Source organism: Vulpes lagopus, chromosome 7, assembly GCF_018345385.1.
Source record: "Vulpes lagopus strain Blue_001 chromosome 7, ASM1834538v1, whole genome shotgun sequence".
NCBI classification, from domain to species: domain Eukaryota; kingdom Metazoa; phylum Chordata; class Mammalia; order Carnivora; family Canidae; genus Vulpes; species Vulpes lagopus.
The window spans coordinates 13,411,420-13,428,996 of NC_054830.1; the positions used below are offsets into that span (position 1 = coordinate 13,411,420).

The following is a 17,577-nucleotide window of genomic DNA, read 5'->3' on the forward strand; positions in this document are numbered from 1 at the left end:
TCGACGTGAGTGCTGAAAACGGGGGCGGGACCGCGTGCGCCAGCGCAGGAGGCCTTATGGGTAAAGGCGCATGCGCAGGTGAAACTCTCTCAGGTCTGGGCTCCACGCTGTGGGCAAAGCCGGTTATTGCCACAATTTGCAAAGGAAGAAATCGAGGCTCCGTGGTTATTGGGTTGTGCCTAATGTCTCCCTTAGGGCTCCTACACTTTTGATTTTCGTTATTGTAGTTGATCCTTATCCAAGGCACGTCCTTTGGTTAGGTTGGAATCCTGACTGTGCCCCTCTGAGCCTCAGTTTGCCCCTCTGAAAATTGGCCTCGTGATAGTGTCTACCCTCGGTTGTAGTAAGGATGAAAGGAGTTAAGCCAGGTAAAAGCACCTAGAACAGCGTCTAGCACAAACGGAGCACTTAGTACCCAGGCGTGTGATAAATATTTATTGAGCACCTGCTAGGTGTCTGTTCCTGGAAACAGAGTGAACAAACCAGACGAAACTGGCCCTCCTGGGACTTAGGAGCCCGTTGAGAAAACAGGTGGCAAGGAAAAAAAATAGGCAAATGTGTTAGTTTCCTTGGGCTACCATACAAATTACCATAGACTGGGTGGCTTAAAACAGCAGAATTTGGGGCACCTGGGTGGCTCAGTCTGTTAAGCATCTGACTTCTGCTCAAGTCATGATCCCAGGGTCCTGGGACCGAGCCCTATGTGGGGCTCTGCTCATTGGAGAGCCTCTGTGGTTTTTCTTCTCCTCCTCCCCTCCCCACTGCTTGTGCTATCTCTCTCTTGCTTGCTATCTCAAATAAACAAGATCTTAAAAAAAAAAAAGAGCTTTATTCATAAGTCTGAAATCAAGGTATCAGTAAGGTTGATTCCTTCTGGAGATTCTTAGTGGCTATTTGTCCCATTCATCTTTTCCAGCTTCTGGTGTTTGTCAGCAATCCTCATAGTTCTTGGCACCCAGAAATATTGATTTCTGCCACTGTCTTCACATGGCTTTCTTTGTGAGTCTCATTATTTCGTCTTCTTTTTCTTTTTTAAAGATTTTATTTATTTATTCATGAGAGACACAGAGAGAGAGAGGCAGAGACACAGGCACAGGGAGAAGCAGGCTCCCCGCAGGGAGCCCGATGTGGGACTCCCCTCCTGGGACTACAGGATCACCCCCTGAGCTAAAGGCAGGCGCTAAACCACTGAGCCACCCAGTAATCTCCTCTCTTTTTCTTATAAGGACACTCCTTTCTCTTATTAGGCCCACCCTAAATCCAGGATAATATCATCTTGAGATCCTTAATCACATTTGTAAAGACTTTATTTCCAAAAAGGTCCTATTTGTAGGAACGGGAATTAGAATTTACCTGCGTTATAATAGAACATATCTTTTTAGGGGCACTACTCAATCCACTACATCAAGTAATTACCAATTGGGTGACCATCAAAGGTTCCTTCCTCTACCTTGACCTTTACCCATTCTTTGACCTTCAAGCCTGTAAATGAGCAATAGGTGCCCTCCTCCAGTGACTACCCTTCTTTAGGTCTCCTGAGTGTCAACATTGGTTTGAGAGCCTTTCTTACCAAGACCAGGGCCAAGTTCTTCCAGCTGAAAAGACCCTGTGCTTACTGGAGCTGGCTTGGGGAGGCCTTGATGCTCACCTTCTCAATAAAAGATTTCCCTGCATCAGGCTTCAGAGACCTGGATGGAAGAAGATGGGAACCCACAGGCCCAGCCACCTCCCACTAGATAGGTTTTAGGCATTAAAATTTCCCCTCCAGGACCTGGTGAAGAGAGGGGCATCTGTGTGCCCAGCTCTGCTACAAATGAGCTGAGTGGCTCAGGCATGTTTCTGCCTTTCCTCCTTTTTTATTTTTATTTTTTTATTTTTAAGATTTTATTTATTTATTCATGAGAGACACACACAGAGGCAGAGACACAGGCAGAGGGAGAAGCAGGCTCAACTCAAGAAGCCTGACGAGGGACTTAATCCTAGATCCTGGGATCACACCCTGAGCCGAAGGTAGATGCCCAACCTCTGAGCCACCCACGCATCCCCCTCTCCTCCTTTTTTAAAAAACATGAATAATCATCTCTACCAACCAGGGTTACTGTGTGGATTAATCAAATGTGGAACCCACATAAAATGCCAAGCACCTGGCCGCCCTGAACCAACAGTTGCCCTTCATGTCTTAGTTTAGGGTCCTCTTGCCCCTGGAAACCAACCTTGAGATGAAGACTCAACCGCACAAATATATTCAGAGGGTGACCTCAGGAAGCCCTCATTGGAAGTGGAGACTTGAGAAAGGAAGGAACGATCCCTGCAGGGGACACCGATGAGTAGGCAGCAAAGTGGACAACTGGGGATCAGTCCAGCTGGAGACCTCATGGAAACAAGCATAAAAGCTGGTTTCTTGTAGTGGTCCCACCTAGGGTCAGGGCAGCTGGAGTATTTATTCAAGTTCCATCTATCATTGGCTCTTAGGGGTGTTGGTGAGGTCTGAGATGTGTGTAGGACTCAGATAGGTGGCTAAATAATGACATGCCAACTCCGTTAGAAGGATTGGAATTACCAGAGAAGCTTTGTTGGCCAATGGTAAAGGCTGATTAATTAAATAGTTTTTTTAAAAAGATTTTATTTATTTATTCATGAGAGACACACACAGAGAGAGAGCAGAGACACAGGCAGAGGGAGAAGCAGGCTCCACGCAAGAAGCCCAACGAGGTACTCAATCCCCGAACCCCAGGATCACACCCTGGGGCTGAAGGCAGGTGCCAAACCGCTGAGCCACCCAGGGGTCCCCAAAGGCTGATTAATTAATAAACAACAGAAACTGGGGTACAGTGAACTGTCTCAGCATCCACATGATGGTGGAAGTAGGAAGAAAATCACGTGCGGGTACACTCCTTTCTGACTTTTCTCCACTTCTGTGTGCGGTCTTTCTCCTTTTGCCCAACTAGCAAACTCCTATTCATCCTTGAAAACTCTGCTTGGGTGACCCCGTGTGGCAGATTACAATCACTGCAGTTTTTGTCAGACCTTTCAACATTAGGGTGGCCAATCTGAGTTTTCCATCCTCCTCCTGGCCTTAGGCATTGGTTAAAGGAGGAGCATGTGACCAACCAAGGCTAATTAATTAGGACTCCCTTGGGAGGGATACTGAGGCCACAAGAGAGTGCTTTCCATGGGGTTTATTAAAAGTGAGATAGTGAAAGCCTAGGACTGATTTTCTGGATGAAACTTTCTGCAGGGTGATCCAGCATACACACAAGAGCTACTATGTGGAAAAGGAGGCATGCGGTGAGCTCCTGGATTCAGCTATACCTGAAGCCATAAGGCGTAACTTTCCACTTACATGAGCTCAAAAAGTTGTCCTTTATTGCTTAATTCTCTTGCAGTTTGCACTCTGTCCCTGGCAGTTGGCATAACATGAACTAATGCATTGCTACTCTGAGAACACTTCAACGACTGCCCCCCAAATCTGATCATTCCCTCTCTTATACTTTGAACTTTAGTGGCTTGCACTGATTTTCATCGCTCCCTGGTTTGTGCCACATTGTCATTGCTTGCTTGCACACTTAAACTTTCTCAACTGACTTGTAGAAGCAAAAAAAATGACCGTTTGTGTGGACCAGTTTGCAGCTGTCAGCCCAGATCCTTCCTCCATCTCATCATGGACACACCACCCAGGCTCCACCAGAGGGCTTCCCTGGGAAGGTTCTGAAACCACAGAGCTGGGGTAATGTGAGTCAGGTACAGACCCTGCTGTCTCTTCAGAATCTTGGCCCTGTTTAATCCTAGATCACACCATACCTAATGTTTCATTAATCCACATCTTTCCTTATCCCTTGAACCAATAATGCTATTTTTTATAATGCTATTTATTTAATGCTATTTTAAAAATCCACTTTAAATTGTATTTCTGACAGCAGAAACCTCAAGAGTGCAGGTCAATATACATATCAAAGTACCAAAAACACTCTTCCCTCCACAAAGAAAAGGAGAGGAGGATTGTAAGACCCAATGCTGTCAAGGTTGTGGTGAAACGGGTAGACATATATGTTTCCTTTTCAGTGGGGAAAACATTGGCATTATCTGCCAGTTATGTCTCAAAGTCCATAAAAGTGTCATGCCCTTCAACTCAGTAAGCCATTTCTGAAATTTTATACTGAGGTCTTGCAAATGAAGGGAAACACTCTATGCCAAGGCCTTGCAGCAATGTTGCCAATTGTAAAAGAACAGAAAGAACAACAGTGGACTGGTTGAGTAAGTTATGGTTCACCCACTCTACAGAATATTTTCCATTCATTAAAAATTATATGTAACCTCACCGCCAGCACCAGGGGTGGGCTGGGCCCAGTGACTCACTTTCAAAGAATAGAGTAGAGAAATGGGGAAACAGTGACTTGACAGTAGAGACATGTGACAGTTACCACACACAGTGACCTGAATGGCAGGCCCCAAGGACATATCCAAGTCCTAACTCCAGAACCTGTGAACGTGACTCTATTTGGAAAAAGAGTCTATTCAGATTTAATTAAGTTAAGGACCCTTGGATGAGATTGTCTGGGGTTTAGGCTGGAACCAAAACCCAGTAACTGATGTCCTTCTAAGAGAAAGGCAGAGGGAGATTTGAGACCTAGAGAAAACAGAGACAAGAGGTTGGAGCCATGCAACCATAAGCCAAGGAGCCCACAACTTCCGTTCTTCCAGAACCTGGAAGATACAAAGAAAGTATCCTTCCTTGGAGCCTCCAGAGGGAATGTGGCCCTGATGACACCTTTATTTTGTACATCTGCCCTCCTGAATTCTGAGAGAATAAATTTGCATTGTTTTAAGTGACCAAGTCTGTGGTAATTTGTTACAGCAGCCACAGGAAACTCACACACCACCTGCACCAAGTGACCCAGATTACGCCACTGTGATAAATTGTGGGGATGTCGGAACCCCTGATATGACAAGATAGAAAGAGCATCTCACCTCTGTGGTCTTCCCCAAACACCCACAGCCCCATTCTAATCACAACAAGAACATCAAACAGATGCAGGTTGGGGACATCTTGCAGGAATTTGGCCAGGGTTCCTCAAGGCTACTAAGGTCATGGGTGCCTCAGCTGTTAAGCATCTGAACTCCACCCCCCCCTTTTTTTTTTAAAGATTTTTATTTATTTATTCATGAGAGACGCACACAGAAAGAGGGAGACATAGGCAGAGAGAGAAGCAGGCTCCCTGCAAGGAGCCTGATGTGGGACTTGATCCCGGATCCCGGGATCATGTCCTGAGTCAAAGGCAGACACTCAAACGCTGAGTCACCCAGGCATCCTGAGCATCCAACTCTTGATCTCAGCTCAGGTCTTGATCTCAGGGGCATGAGTTCCAACCTCCATACCCAGCATGGAGCCTAGTTAAAGGAGGAAAAAAAGACTATTAAGGTTATGAACAGCAAGAAAACACACATATCCCATCTATTTAAAAAAAAAGATCCTCTTTATTCTGTATGACCACATTGCTACCCGTGCTAATACTATTATTTTAGACTCTACCTTCCTTCCCAGTACTCTCTGAGGCCCCAGCACTTTGTTATCCCCATTTTACAGATGAGCAATGAGGCTTGGAATGGGAAAGTAACTCATTTGAGGGCATGCATTTGAGTTCAGGTCAACTGGCTCTTACCACCACACTTGCTGTCCTCCATAGTCTCTCTAAGAAAATTGCATAAACATTTTATTTATTTTTTATTTTTTTCATTTTATTTATTTTTTTTAAAGATTTCATTTATGAGTGAGGGAGAGAGAGAGAGACAGAGAGAGCATGAGTGGGCGAATATGCAGAGGGAGACAGAGAAGCAGGCTCCTTGCTTCAGGAGCCTGACATGCGGCTCAATCCCAGGACCTTGGGATCACCACCTGAGCCAAAGGCAGCCATTTAAACAACTGAGCCACCAGGCACTCCTTGCATAAACATTTTCAAAGAAACAACTTTTTATAAATGAAACTTCCCCCCCACCCCAACATCCCTGGGACATTAGGTGTGGTTCCTGAGTCCATGACATTGTACCAGTGTCAATTTCTGGTTTGACAATAGTTTAGTAAGATAGATCATTTCACTGGGGGAAACTGAGTTCAGGGTCCATGGAAATACTATTTTTGCAACTTTATATTAGTCTTAAGCTATTTCAAAATAAGTTATGGGACTCCTGCGTGGCTCAGCAGTTGAGCGCCTGCCTTCGGCCCAGGGGATGATCCTGGAGTCCCAGGATTGAGTTCCACATCAGGCTCCCTGCATGGAGCCTGCTTCTCTCTCTGCCTGTGTCTCTGCTTCTCTCTCTCTCTCTCTCTCTCTGCCTCTCATGAGTAAATAAATAAAATCTTAAAAAAAAAAAAGCAGGGCTGGGATCCCTGGGTGGTGCAGCGGTTTGGCGCCTGCCTTTGGCCCAGGGCGCGATCCTGGAGACCTGGGATCGAATCCCACGTCGGGCTCCCGGTGCATGGAGCCTGTTTCTCCCTCTGCCTGTGTCTCTGCCTCTCTCTCTTTCTCTCTGTGTGACTATCATAAATAAATAAAATTAAAAAAAAAAAAAAAGCAGGGACCCAAAGAGATACCTGTACACCCATATTCACAGCAGCTCTATTCATAATGGCCAAAAGGTAGAAGCAACCAAGTGTCCAAGAGCGGATGAATGAATAAACAAAATGTGGTGTATTCATACAGTGGTTTATTATCATCCTTAAACAGGAAGGAGATTTTGACATATACCACAATGTGGATAAACCTTGAGGACACCATGCTAACAACTGAAATAAGCCTGTCACAAAAAGACAAAGACTGGCTCCCTGCAGGGAGCTTGCTTCTCCCTCTGCCTGTGTCTCTGCCTCTCTCTGTGTCTCATGAATAAATAAATCTTAAAAAAAAAAAAAAAAAGACAAAGACAGTATGATTCTACTCATATGAGGTCCCTAAAGCAGTTATATTCATAGAGAAAAGAAGTAGAATGGTGGGGGCCGGGGCTGGGGGAGAAGAAATGGGGAATTAGTGTTTAGTAGGGACAGCATTTTAGTTATACAAGATGAAAAGAATTCTGGGGCGGCCCGGGTGGCTCAGTGGTTTAGCGCTGCCTTCAGCCCAGGGCCTGATCCTGGAGACTTGGGATCGAGTCCCACGTCAGGCTCCCTGCATGGAGCCTGCTTCTCCTTCTGCCTGTGTCTCTGCCTCTCTCTCTCTCTCTCTCTCTGGTCTCTCATGAATAAATAAAAATAAAAATAAAAAATAAAAGAAAAGAAAAGAGTTCTGAAGATTAGCTGCACGGCAATGTGAATGTACCTTTAACACTACTGAACTTAAAAGTGGTAAATTTTATGTTATGTTTTACCTCAATTTAAAAAAAACAAACCAAAACAAAACACTAGGGCACCTGGGTGGCTCAGTCAGTTAAGCATCTGATGTTGATTTCAACTCAGGTCATAATCTCAGGGTTGTGAGATCGAGTATGGCATCAGGCTCTGTGCTGAGCAGGGAGGCTGCTTAAGCTTCTCTCTCTCCTTTTGTCCTGTGCCCCCCGAAAAACGCCACCACCATCAAAACCCTAGTGACATTTCTTGAAAGCAAAAGTTTCTGTATTGTATTTATTTTTGAGCACAGGTATACTTGCCTTTTCAAAAGTTTGCATTATACCACTTGCTTTTACAAAATACTGACACATTAGTACCTGTTTTCCCCAACTGAAAGAAATCTGAAGGGATTTTTGCTCTAAGGAAAAAGGATGAAAAGCAAAGATAACCTTCAGCGTTTGTTCTGCAGCAAGCCAAGTGCCTTCTCTGAGAACTGCACTCAGCATCCCAGCATCAAGCCACCAGAGCATTGAACTGTGGCTGCGGGCATCTGTGTTTTATTTTGACTTATTTTGTGCATCCACGAACGGGATGTGTCCTCAGGTACCAGAGAAGCCTGAGAGAGCTTATTCTTGGGGGTATCTGGGAATGCTCAAAATGTTTTCTTTCTTTCTTTTTTTTTAAAAGATTTTATTTATTTATTCATGAGAGAGACAGAAAGAGAGGCAAAGACACAGGCAGAGGGAGAAGGAGGCTCCATGCAGGGAACCTGATGTGGGACTGGATCCTGGGACTCCAGGATCACGCTGTGAGCCAAAGGCAGACACTCAACCGCGGAGCCACCCAGGCGTCCCTCTTTTTCCTTCCTTCCTTCCTTCCTTCCTTCCTTCCTTCCTTCCTTCCTTCCTTCCTTCCTTCCTTCCTTCCTTCCTTCCTTTTTTATGATAAAATGAACATAATGTAAAACTTATCACTTAAACTACTTTAAAGTGTATAATTCATTGGCATTATATACATTTACCATGTTGTGCAACCATCACCTTTATGTCGTTCTGGAACATTTTCATCACCCAAAAGCAAACCCCACCCCCATGAGCAGTCTCCCTGCCCCCTCCCCCAGCCCCTGGCAACCATTCTATCTCTATGGACTTCCCTGTTCTGGAGATCTCCTATAGGTGGAATCCTACACTCTGTGGCCTTTTGTAGCTGGCTTCCTTCACTAGGCATGATGTTTTCAAGGTTCATCCATGCATGTATCAGAACTCCCTTTTTATGGCTGGGTAATAATCCATTGCCTGGGTAGACCAATTTTCTTTCCCCATTCATCCGTTGATGGACGTTTGTTCGTACTGACCTTTTGGCAATTGTATGGTGTTGTCATGAACATTCACGTACAAGCATTTGTTTGAAGACCTATTTGCAATTATTTTAGGTCTATACCTAGGAGTGGAATTGCTGGTCCTCTGGTAACTATGTTTAACTTCTTGAGGAACTGCCAAGCTTTTCCAGGTGGCAGCAGTACTTTATTGCACTTGGCTTTCCAAGTCACCATCTTGCATTTTTTTTAATTTTTTATTAAGATTTATTGATTTAGGGCAGCCCCAGTGGCGCAGCGGTTTAGCACCGCCTGCAGCCCAGGGCGTGATCCTGGAGACCCTGGATCGAGTCCCACGTCGGGCTCCCTGCATGGAGCCTGCTTCTCCCTCTGCTTGTGTCTCTGCCTCTCTCTCTGTGTCTCTATGAATAAATAAATAAAATCTTTAAAAAAAAGATTTATTGATTTTGAGAAAGAGACAGAGTGAACACACGCCCTGTGAGCAGAGGGAGGGGTAGAGGGAGAGAGAATCCTCAAGCAGACTCCCCACTGAGTTTGGAGCCCTAAATGGGGCTCGATCCCAGGCCCATGAGATCATGACCTGAGCCAAAATCAAGAGTGGCTGCTTAATTGACTGAGTCACCCAGGCACCCCCTAATCTTACTTTTTTTTTTTTTTAAGTTCTCTCTGTTTCTCCCTGCCCTTTCATCTATCCCACCACTGTTGCAAAGCAAATCCTTGAGCACAGACCTTGCAAGCGTCAGCCAGGATATTTTGGGGGCTGTTTGTTCTCCCTAAGGACAGGCCTACGTACTCCTGCTCCAAATCCCTGTCTCTCCCATATGTGACCCTGGGACAAGTGACTGAGCTGCTCTGGGCCTCAGTTTCCATACTTGAAAAGTGGGATAAGGGATCCCTGGGTGGCGCAGCGGTTTGGCGCCTGCCTTTGGCCCAGGGCCTAATCCTGGAGACCCGGGATCGAGTCCCACGTCGGGCTCCCGGTGCATGGAGCCTGCTTCTCCCTCTGCCTGTGTCTCTGCCTCTCTCTCTCTGACTATCATAAATAAATAAAAAAATTAAAAAAAAAAAAAAAGAAAAGTGGGATAAGAACAATCTTCCCTCAAAAGGGTTTTGTGAGGTTAAGAAGGAAAACACCAGTGACATGCTCAGACGGGGCCCAAGTGTGGCTTGGGCTACCAGTGTATCTGAGCGTTTCTCCTGTCCAGTCTCAGCAGTAGTGTGTGACTCAGTTTCTCCCCATCAGCACCAACTCTGGATGTTTTTTTTTTTAAAGATTTTATTTATTTATTCATGAGAGACACACACAGAGAGAGAGAGAGGCAGAGACACAGGCAGAGAGAGAAGCAGGCTCCATGCAGGGAGCCTGACGTGGGACTCGATCCCAAGTCTCCAGGATTAGGCCCTGGGCTAAAGGCGACACTAAACTGCTGAGCCACCTGGGCTGCCCACCAACTCTGGATGTTTCCTCCCTCTTGTACAATAGGGTGAAGGAAAATGATGTAGCTTCTCTCCCTCCACAACGCTGGCTTCTAGCAATGCGGGCAGATACTTATTACATGTTGGAGTTATGAAACGTGATCCTTGGTGAGGTTTCTGTCCATTCTCTTCTCCCACTTGGCTTGGATTTTGCCCCCACAGCTGGTTTAGGCCGGCTCTCAGATTTTCTGAATTCTACCTGAAGCTGCCAGAGACCAAAATAGCCACTGAGTATGTGACCTCTGGTCTGTGCTTGTAAACCAGGGCTCCAGGCCAGTCCAATGAACTCTGCCCTGGGTATTCCGAGGCCAGGGTCAGAGGCAGATGGTTCTTGAGTCATCAGTACTCTAGCTAATCTCAGACCAAGGTTGCTTGGAATGATATGTCAGAGACCCAAGTCCAAGGTCTAGTCCTGTTTTTCTGATGATGTGGTCAGAAACTCAGCTTCATTTTTCTGGCTGTTTTTGGAGAAATTCAACATTAGTGGGTGACCTACTGTATGTCAGGCACATATTGAGTACACAGACACTGCTATAATGGAGACTCATCCTTGTCCTAGAAGTCCTAATCCCTATGTCAGAAGAAATGGGAAACAAACCAGAAAAGCAGTGTCTATAATCAAGTGTGATCACTGCTACACAGAGGATGAAGCAAGGTAAGGAGATGGACCTGCTCACAGAGAGTGAGGGGTGGGATGGAGGATCTCAGCCAGGGAGGGTAAGTAGAACCCCTAGGAAGAGGCGACGTTCAGCTGACTCCTAAAGAAAGAGAAGCAGCTAGGTTTGCGGATGAGGAACAGCAAGTGCAAAGGCCCTGGGGTGGGACTCTGCTAAGCTGTTGAAGGACTGTTGGGGCTAGAAGTGGATTGAGTGTTGCGGAGATGGAGAGAGGGGAGGCCGAGGTCTGTGGAGCCACATCAGCCTCCTTTGCAACCTGAGAGCCTGCAGAGGACCTTGGGCACCACTTCACTGTGCTGCTGGGTTTTCACCTTATCCCGTTCTCCTCTCAACCTCCCGGCCCACATGCACGCCTCTTCTCTGACTCCAGGAGGCTCTAGTCCAGCGGCCTAACGAACCACGTCTCCTCAGGTTCTTCCTCCGCAAAACGGAGTGAATGACGCGGTCTCACAGGGAGGTGGCGGGGGAGGGAGCCAAGAACTCCCAGGAGCGGGCAGCCCGCGGGCGTAAACAACCTGCTCGCCGCAGCGCCTGACTCAGTGAGTTCAAGCGGCCACAGCGTACAGGACGAGCCGTACCCATCTTCCAGGTGGGGAAACTGAGCTTGGCAGAGGCGCGGAACCGGGCGGCCGGACTCAGGGGCGGGGCGGGGCGGGGCGGGGCGGGGCGCGCACGCTGCGTCTCGGGCCCGGGGGCGCGCACGCCGAGCGGCCCTGCTGGGGGCGGGGCCGGGGCGGGGCCGGGCGGGCCGGGGCGGGGCCTCGCGGGCGGGGGCGGGGCCGGGGGCGGGGCCGGGGCGGCGCGGGGCCGGGCGGCGGCGGCTGCGGCCGACTCGCCAGTCCGGCCAGGAGCGCGTCAGAGGCGCAGCCCGATCCCGCCATGGAGCAGCCCAGGAAGGCGGTGGTGGTGACGGGTACGCTGAAGGCAGGCGCGCTGACAGTGGCCGCGGGCAGGGGCGGGTTGGGCGGCTCCAGGGCCGGCGGGGTTAGCAGGGGCGGGGTGGTGCGGGAGGGGCAGATGCTAGAAGTCGTCCCAGGTTTGGAAGATGTCATCTCCCAGCTCAGTCCGCGCAACACGTAGGCAGTGCGGAAGGGGGGGCCCTTGTGGTCCTACTGTCAGGGGCCGCGGCAGGCTGGGGTGTGCGGGTCCGGTCAAGCGCCCCGCGCGGAGCGGGCCCCTCTGGCGTCCGTCCTTCCCGCGGGTGAGCGCAGTGGTCCTCTGGGCACCTGTCTGTTCCGTCTGACCGGCCAGGGACTGGACTGGACTTCTCCTTCCTGCCCCTCCCGAGGTCGGGCCTGTCCCCACCCACTGCCCCAGGGGACAAAGCCGATTTGCGGGCAGGAAGTGCCCCAGTGACAAATGAACCTTCTGCCAGCCACTGCTCCCCAGCCCTGTGCTAATGGGGGGCTGTTCTCCCGAGGCAAGAGCAAGAGGAGGTCGGGGAACCCTGGGTGGCCGGCCGCTCTCCCTGTCGTCCGTCCCCAGGACCGTGTGGGTCAAAGTCGTTTCTCCCCGGGTTGTTTATGGGTGAGCCCGTCCCCACTGTCACCAACTCCCTGAAACTAACTGTTCTTCCTTGAGAAGACTCCGCCTCAGGGCCACGTGGGCGTCAACTTCCGCCCGGCCTCTGGTTGGGGGGTCATTTTGACCCACTGTCTGGACGGGTCAGAGTGGGAGATCCAGCTAAGATTCACACAAGTGTTTTGTGGCCCCGGGAGGGTGAGGCTGATCCAGGAAGATGGAGGAAGGCGCTCACAGGTGTGTGTAACTGGGGGAGGGTTGCTCCCCCCACCTCCACCCCCCTGTATCTGGTATTTGTTCTTCTAGTACTGGACTGTGCAGGCAGCCACTGGACTGGGCATTTTCTTGCATGGATTCATTACCTGTACCATCTCTGTTTTGCAGAGGGGAAACTGAGGCTTACAGAGGTCACCCTGTTTGGAGGTGCCCGAGCTGGGACTCATACTTAGTCTATGCAAGAGAGGAGAGAGGGGGGCAGCCCTGGTGGCGCAGCGGTTTGGTGCCGCCTGCAGCCTGGGGTGTGATCCTGGAGACCCGGGATCAAGTCCCACATCGGGCTCCCTGCATGGAGCCTGCTTCCCCCTCTCCCTGTGTCTCTGCCTCTCTCTGTGTGTGTGTCTATGAATAAATAAATAAAATCTTTAAAAAAAGAGAGAGAGAGGAGAGAGGGTGGAGGGGTCCTGCCTCCTCTAAGAGAGTGGGGAGGCTGCTGTTCCAGGACACAGCATCCCTCCCAGAGCCATGACACCATATGGGACCCTCAGTCCAGCTGGAGTGACCCATACTTCCAGGGCAGCCTCTTTTGCCAGATGTTCATTTCTAGGCAGGGTGACAGGGTGTTTAGAATAGAAGAGCTGTGGACTCCCATGGGTCTAGTTTCAAATCCCAGCTCTTCTGGCTACTTGCTATGTGACCCTGGGCAACTGTTTTCACCTGTCTGTGCCCTGAGTGCCACTCTTATAAAAGGGGCCCAGGAAACAGCCTTGCCTGGAAGGGGGTTCAGTGAGGCCAAATGCCACAGTGCATGCAGAACACTTAGCACATCCGCAGGCCACTCTCTTGGTTTGCTAAGTGGAGCCTGGAGTTTGAACAAGTGGGGTGGAGGGTGGCAGGATGGTGTCTGGACAGCCTGGCCTGGGAGACACCCACATGTATCCCATAAGGGCCATTCTTCACTTTGTGGTGATTCACAGGGCACAGAGGCCCTATACCAAGACAGTGATAAAATAATTATAGATGGGGCTCAGGGATAGTGGAGAAAATTGAGAAGGGAAAAGGCCAGCCCTTTCTGGGGCAAAAGCAGGCCACTGGCTCATTGCTGGGCACGAGGGTCAGGTGAAGGTGGAGACAAGAAAGGACAGTTAAGTGATGCCTGGGTGGCCCAGTAGTTGAGCATCTGCCTTTGGCTCAGGTGGGAACCCAGGGTCCTGGGATCGAGTCCTGCATCAGGCTCTCCTCATGGAGCCTGCTTCTCCCTCTGCCTGTGTCTCTGCCTCTCTCTCTCTCTCTCTCTCTCTCTGTGTGTGTCTCTCATGATCATGAATACATAAATAAAATCTTTTTAAAAAATCTCAAAAAGTTTCCTTCAGAAACCCCTTCTCCAATATCCTTTTTCATTCAGAATCAGTCTTAAGTGTTCTTTCTTTAAATAGCCAGGCTCCAGGATGCCTGGGTGGCTGAGCATCTGCCTTTGGCTCAGGGCGTGATCCCAGCATCTGGGATCCAGTCCCATGTCAGGCTCCCTATATGGAGCCTGCTTCTCCCTCTGCCTATATCTCTACCTCCTTTCTCTGTCTCTCTTGAATAAATTTTTTTTTCTCTTGAATAAATTTAAAAATCTTTAAAATAATGGAGGGGGGAGAAAGGACAGTTAAAAGCAGTTAAGAGCAGGGCGGTGGGGGGGGTGCTCTGAAGGGCCCTGGGTGCACCCCAGAATGCAGGATCAGGCCCCTGACATTGTCCCAGTTGGTGGCTCTTCCCAAAGTTCCCTGTTCTGTTCTGCCAGGTAGAGGCAGTGGCCTGATCCTGGGCAGGCTAGAGAAGGTCACTGGGTGGTGATATGCTGCTTTTACTGTTGTTGTTGTTGTTGTTTTTTTTTTTTTCAGGGTTTGGCCCTTTTGGGGAACATACCGTGAACGCCAGCTGGATTGCAGTCCAGGTAACTCAGATCTGAAGGGTAGGAATCAGGCTCAGGGCTGGGGTCCCCCTGGAAATATATGGCACCAAAGAGAGGAAGGAATTTATGAAGAGAACGTCTCCCTTGAAGCTTCCTGCAAAACGTTTAAGTCTGATATACACATTTTTCCAAATGGTAACCACTATAACTTACACTCGTTGGCTTGCTCTGCACCAAGCATTCTGAACTCCCCCCATAACCGTTGTGTGGTTGGGTGTGCTTATTCTTGTGCCCAATTTACTGATTAGGCAACTGAGGCCCAGAGAGGGTTATCTGAGGTCACATAGCCAGGAAACTGGAGTGGCACTGACTTAAAAGTGCCTCATGCCCCAGCCACGTTTAAGGGTGACTAGGCAGGGATGTTGAGAGGTGTATTAACTTTGTAGAGAGGATATAATGACCTTCACTTTTACTTCCAAGCAGCTGGGGGAGGAGAAGGCTGCGTATTGTGTGTAGGGGGGTGTCTTTTCCACTGTCCTGAGCAGGTTGTCAGCCTGCAGGCCTTCCACTTTCTTTGTCAGATGGGGCATTTGGGAGAGACAGACGGGAACAATGGGGAGAGAGAAAGAGAGAAACGTTTTCTCCTTATATAAATCAGATCTGCAGAGACTGGAGCCAAACTCATGTTAATCCTAGCCCATTAGCTGCTTGATTTAAAGCATCCCCTGCTTTTCACTCCAGAGCTCTGAATTTGGAGAAAAATCCAAGTTGAAACCTCAGTGTGTCAACCCCTAGGTTGGGGGCCCCTCACCTTTTATATCATGCCTAGTATAGACCTCAAAATCTTGGCTACCTCCCTTTAAAAAAAATTCACCCCACTTTGTGAGCGGGACAGAAGGACGGGGTCCCCAGGACCCTGCAGATGGGAGCGTGTCCGAGGCTCTGCTCGTTGCACCCGCTCCCTGGAGCCCCAGACAAAAAGGAAACAGCGTGTTTCTGAAGACGTTGTGTGTCTGGCTTTGTGCGAGTTTCAGACAGGAGCCTTCACGGGGCTGAGTGGACACAAAGCCGTGTGTCTGAATTCCTGGGCCCCAGACACTATGATCTGCATCTAAATAGGAGAAAAATCAATTAAACAATCTTTGGAAATCCCTCTGAGCTTTGGGACGTGGATGGTGGAGGATGGCAGCTTTTCATCCTGCTGCCAGAGGGGAAATGCCCCTTATATTTTGGTCGCCCATCTTGCCAGACCTCGCCTCTGGAAGACTTTCAAATTTTCTTCTTCAAGCTTATGAAACAAGAAGAGAGGATTCTCTACCATGCCACCGATAAAAAGACGCCAACCTTCCCAGATGTGACTGTTTCCCTTTAAAACAAAAACAAAAAGCTGGAGTTGCACATACACACTCTGAGTGAGTGCATCAGTGTAGCCCCACAAAAATTTATGCCTGTGCACCTCCATGTCACCTGTGTCTGGATCAAGATCTAGAACACTCCCAGCCCCTTTCTTATCACAGAAGCTCTTTGTGGCCCCTCATAGCTATTTTCCCTCAGGTGTGAATCTCTCTGCTGATCCCCCCCCCCCTTGGGTGTGGCCTGTTCTAGAACTTGTCGTCAGTGGAGTTACACTTGGGTCTGGTGCCTTCCAGCAGCACAGTGTCTGCGGGATCCACCTGTGGGGTGGCTGGGAGCTGCTCCTGGTGTGTTTTAGTTGTCCTGGATAAAACAGATTTGCGCAGGTAAAGGTGTCCCATTGGATGGGTTCATTCTATCCCTCAAGAAAATATGGCTCGGAGTGTTCTTGGTGTGACCCAGACATGAGTTGTGGGTGGCAGTTCATGTTGGTCACTTCAGGCTGAAGATGGGAGTTTTGTAACCCATAGTGGGCCACAGTTAACTTCCTGTCCCCACGGATTTTTCTGAAGCCCAAGCTGTCATCCGTAGAAGGAACTCCTCCTGCCTCAGAGACCAGCTAACTTCTCTTGTCTCACCCCTTCTCTACCTGCCTCTCGAGAGGTCTCTCTCAGCCTGCCTTTGGTCTCTCCCTCTCTCCCCTTATGTCTCCATGTCTTTCTCCATCTGTCACTCTCCCCTTGTGTGTCTCTTTCTCAGTTACATTAGGCCTTTCTGTGGGTCTCTCTCCCATCAGGTCTCCACTTCTTTCTCTGTCTCTGTCACTATCCTCTCCCCTGTTCCCCCCATCTCCTCTGTCCCTCTCTCTCATATGACTACTTCTTCCCACCTTGGATGAACTTGTGCTCTAGTGGAAGAGTGAACAGTTTCCTACCAGCCACACTGGGGAGGTGGGAGTGCTGAGGACAGAGGCATACCCCTCCCTACCCCCAGGTCTGATCATTCCCCAGCATGGTCCTGCCCCTAAGCACCTCCCACAGGCTGCATTTTTGGAGCATCTTGTCTCCCCCAGGTCTAGGGTGGTGGATGTGGGACACTGGCTGCAGGTCTCTCTCTTCCTAGGAGGCTCAGGTGGGTGTCAAGGGCTGGGACCCCCTTGGCTTGGGGCCGTCTGGAGTGTTCTCTGCCCAAGTGCAGCGAGGAGGAGCTGGGTCACAGGTCCTAGTGACATCATGGGACAATTACTGCCACAGTGAGTCTAGACAGACCTGCTAAGGATATTAACCAGGGAACAAAGGGGGTCTTTGTTGAGGGGTCAAGGGAATCGGTCAGATGCGGCCTCTCGGCGGGGTCTTGTCAGGTAGACTGGGGTGTAGACAATGCGCCGTCTGGGGTCTGGGGCGCGTGAGCCCTGTTCTTTTCACGGTGTGTGCTTGGCGGCTGCGGTCACTGCAGTGTTGGGGGACTTAGGTTTGCTGCCACTCCCCTCCTCCCCTGGGAGAATGGGCCAGCTCTGTTGGAACAGAAAGTGTTCAGAGGCAAGAATTTAGCTAGATGACAAACCACCCACTTCTAATAACTTTGGATGAACCATATAGCTTGCTCCTTCCCCTTCACTGCCTTCTCTAAAATTGGGGAATAATTTACATAAAGTGACAGGTACAGATCTTCAGTACCCCTACCACTTCGGGGAACAGTATTTATACCGATGTCACCGATGCTTCAATTAAGATAGTGAACCTTTCCATCAACCTAGAATGTTCCCTCCCATTTGGCTCCCCCT

At 49.3% G+C, this 17,577-nt stretch overlaps 1 protein-coding gene across 5 annotated transcripts in view; it reads left to right on the forward strand.

The window, feature by feature from the left end:
- The first annotated feature begins 10,538 nt into the window (after nucleotides 1-10,538).
- Nucleotides 10,539-17,577, forward strand: part of PGPEP1 (pyroglutamyl-peptidase I) — a 29,115-nt gene continuing 22,076 nt past the window's right edge. For 2 of the 5 annotated variants that reach the window (XM_041761888.1, XM_041761889.1), the window contains exons 1-2: nucleotides 11,608-11,717; nucleotides 14,431-14,483. In XM_041761888.1, the coding sequence (XP_041617822.1) occupies nucleotides 11,684-11,717; nucleotides 14,431-14,483 (87 nt within the window). In that variant the 5' untranslated portion in view covers nucleotides 11,608-11,683. Of the gene's footprint in view, nucleotides 10,783-11,215; nucleotides 11,394-11,607; nucleotides 11,718-14,430; nucleotides 14,484-17,577 lie in introns of those variants that run through there. The other 3 variants (XM_041761892.1, XM_041761890.1, XM_041761891.1) reach the window with 3 other exon arrangements.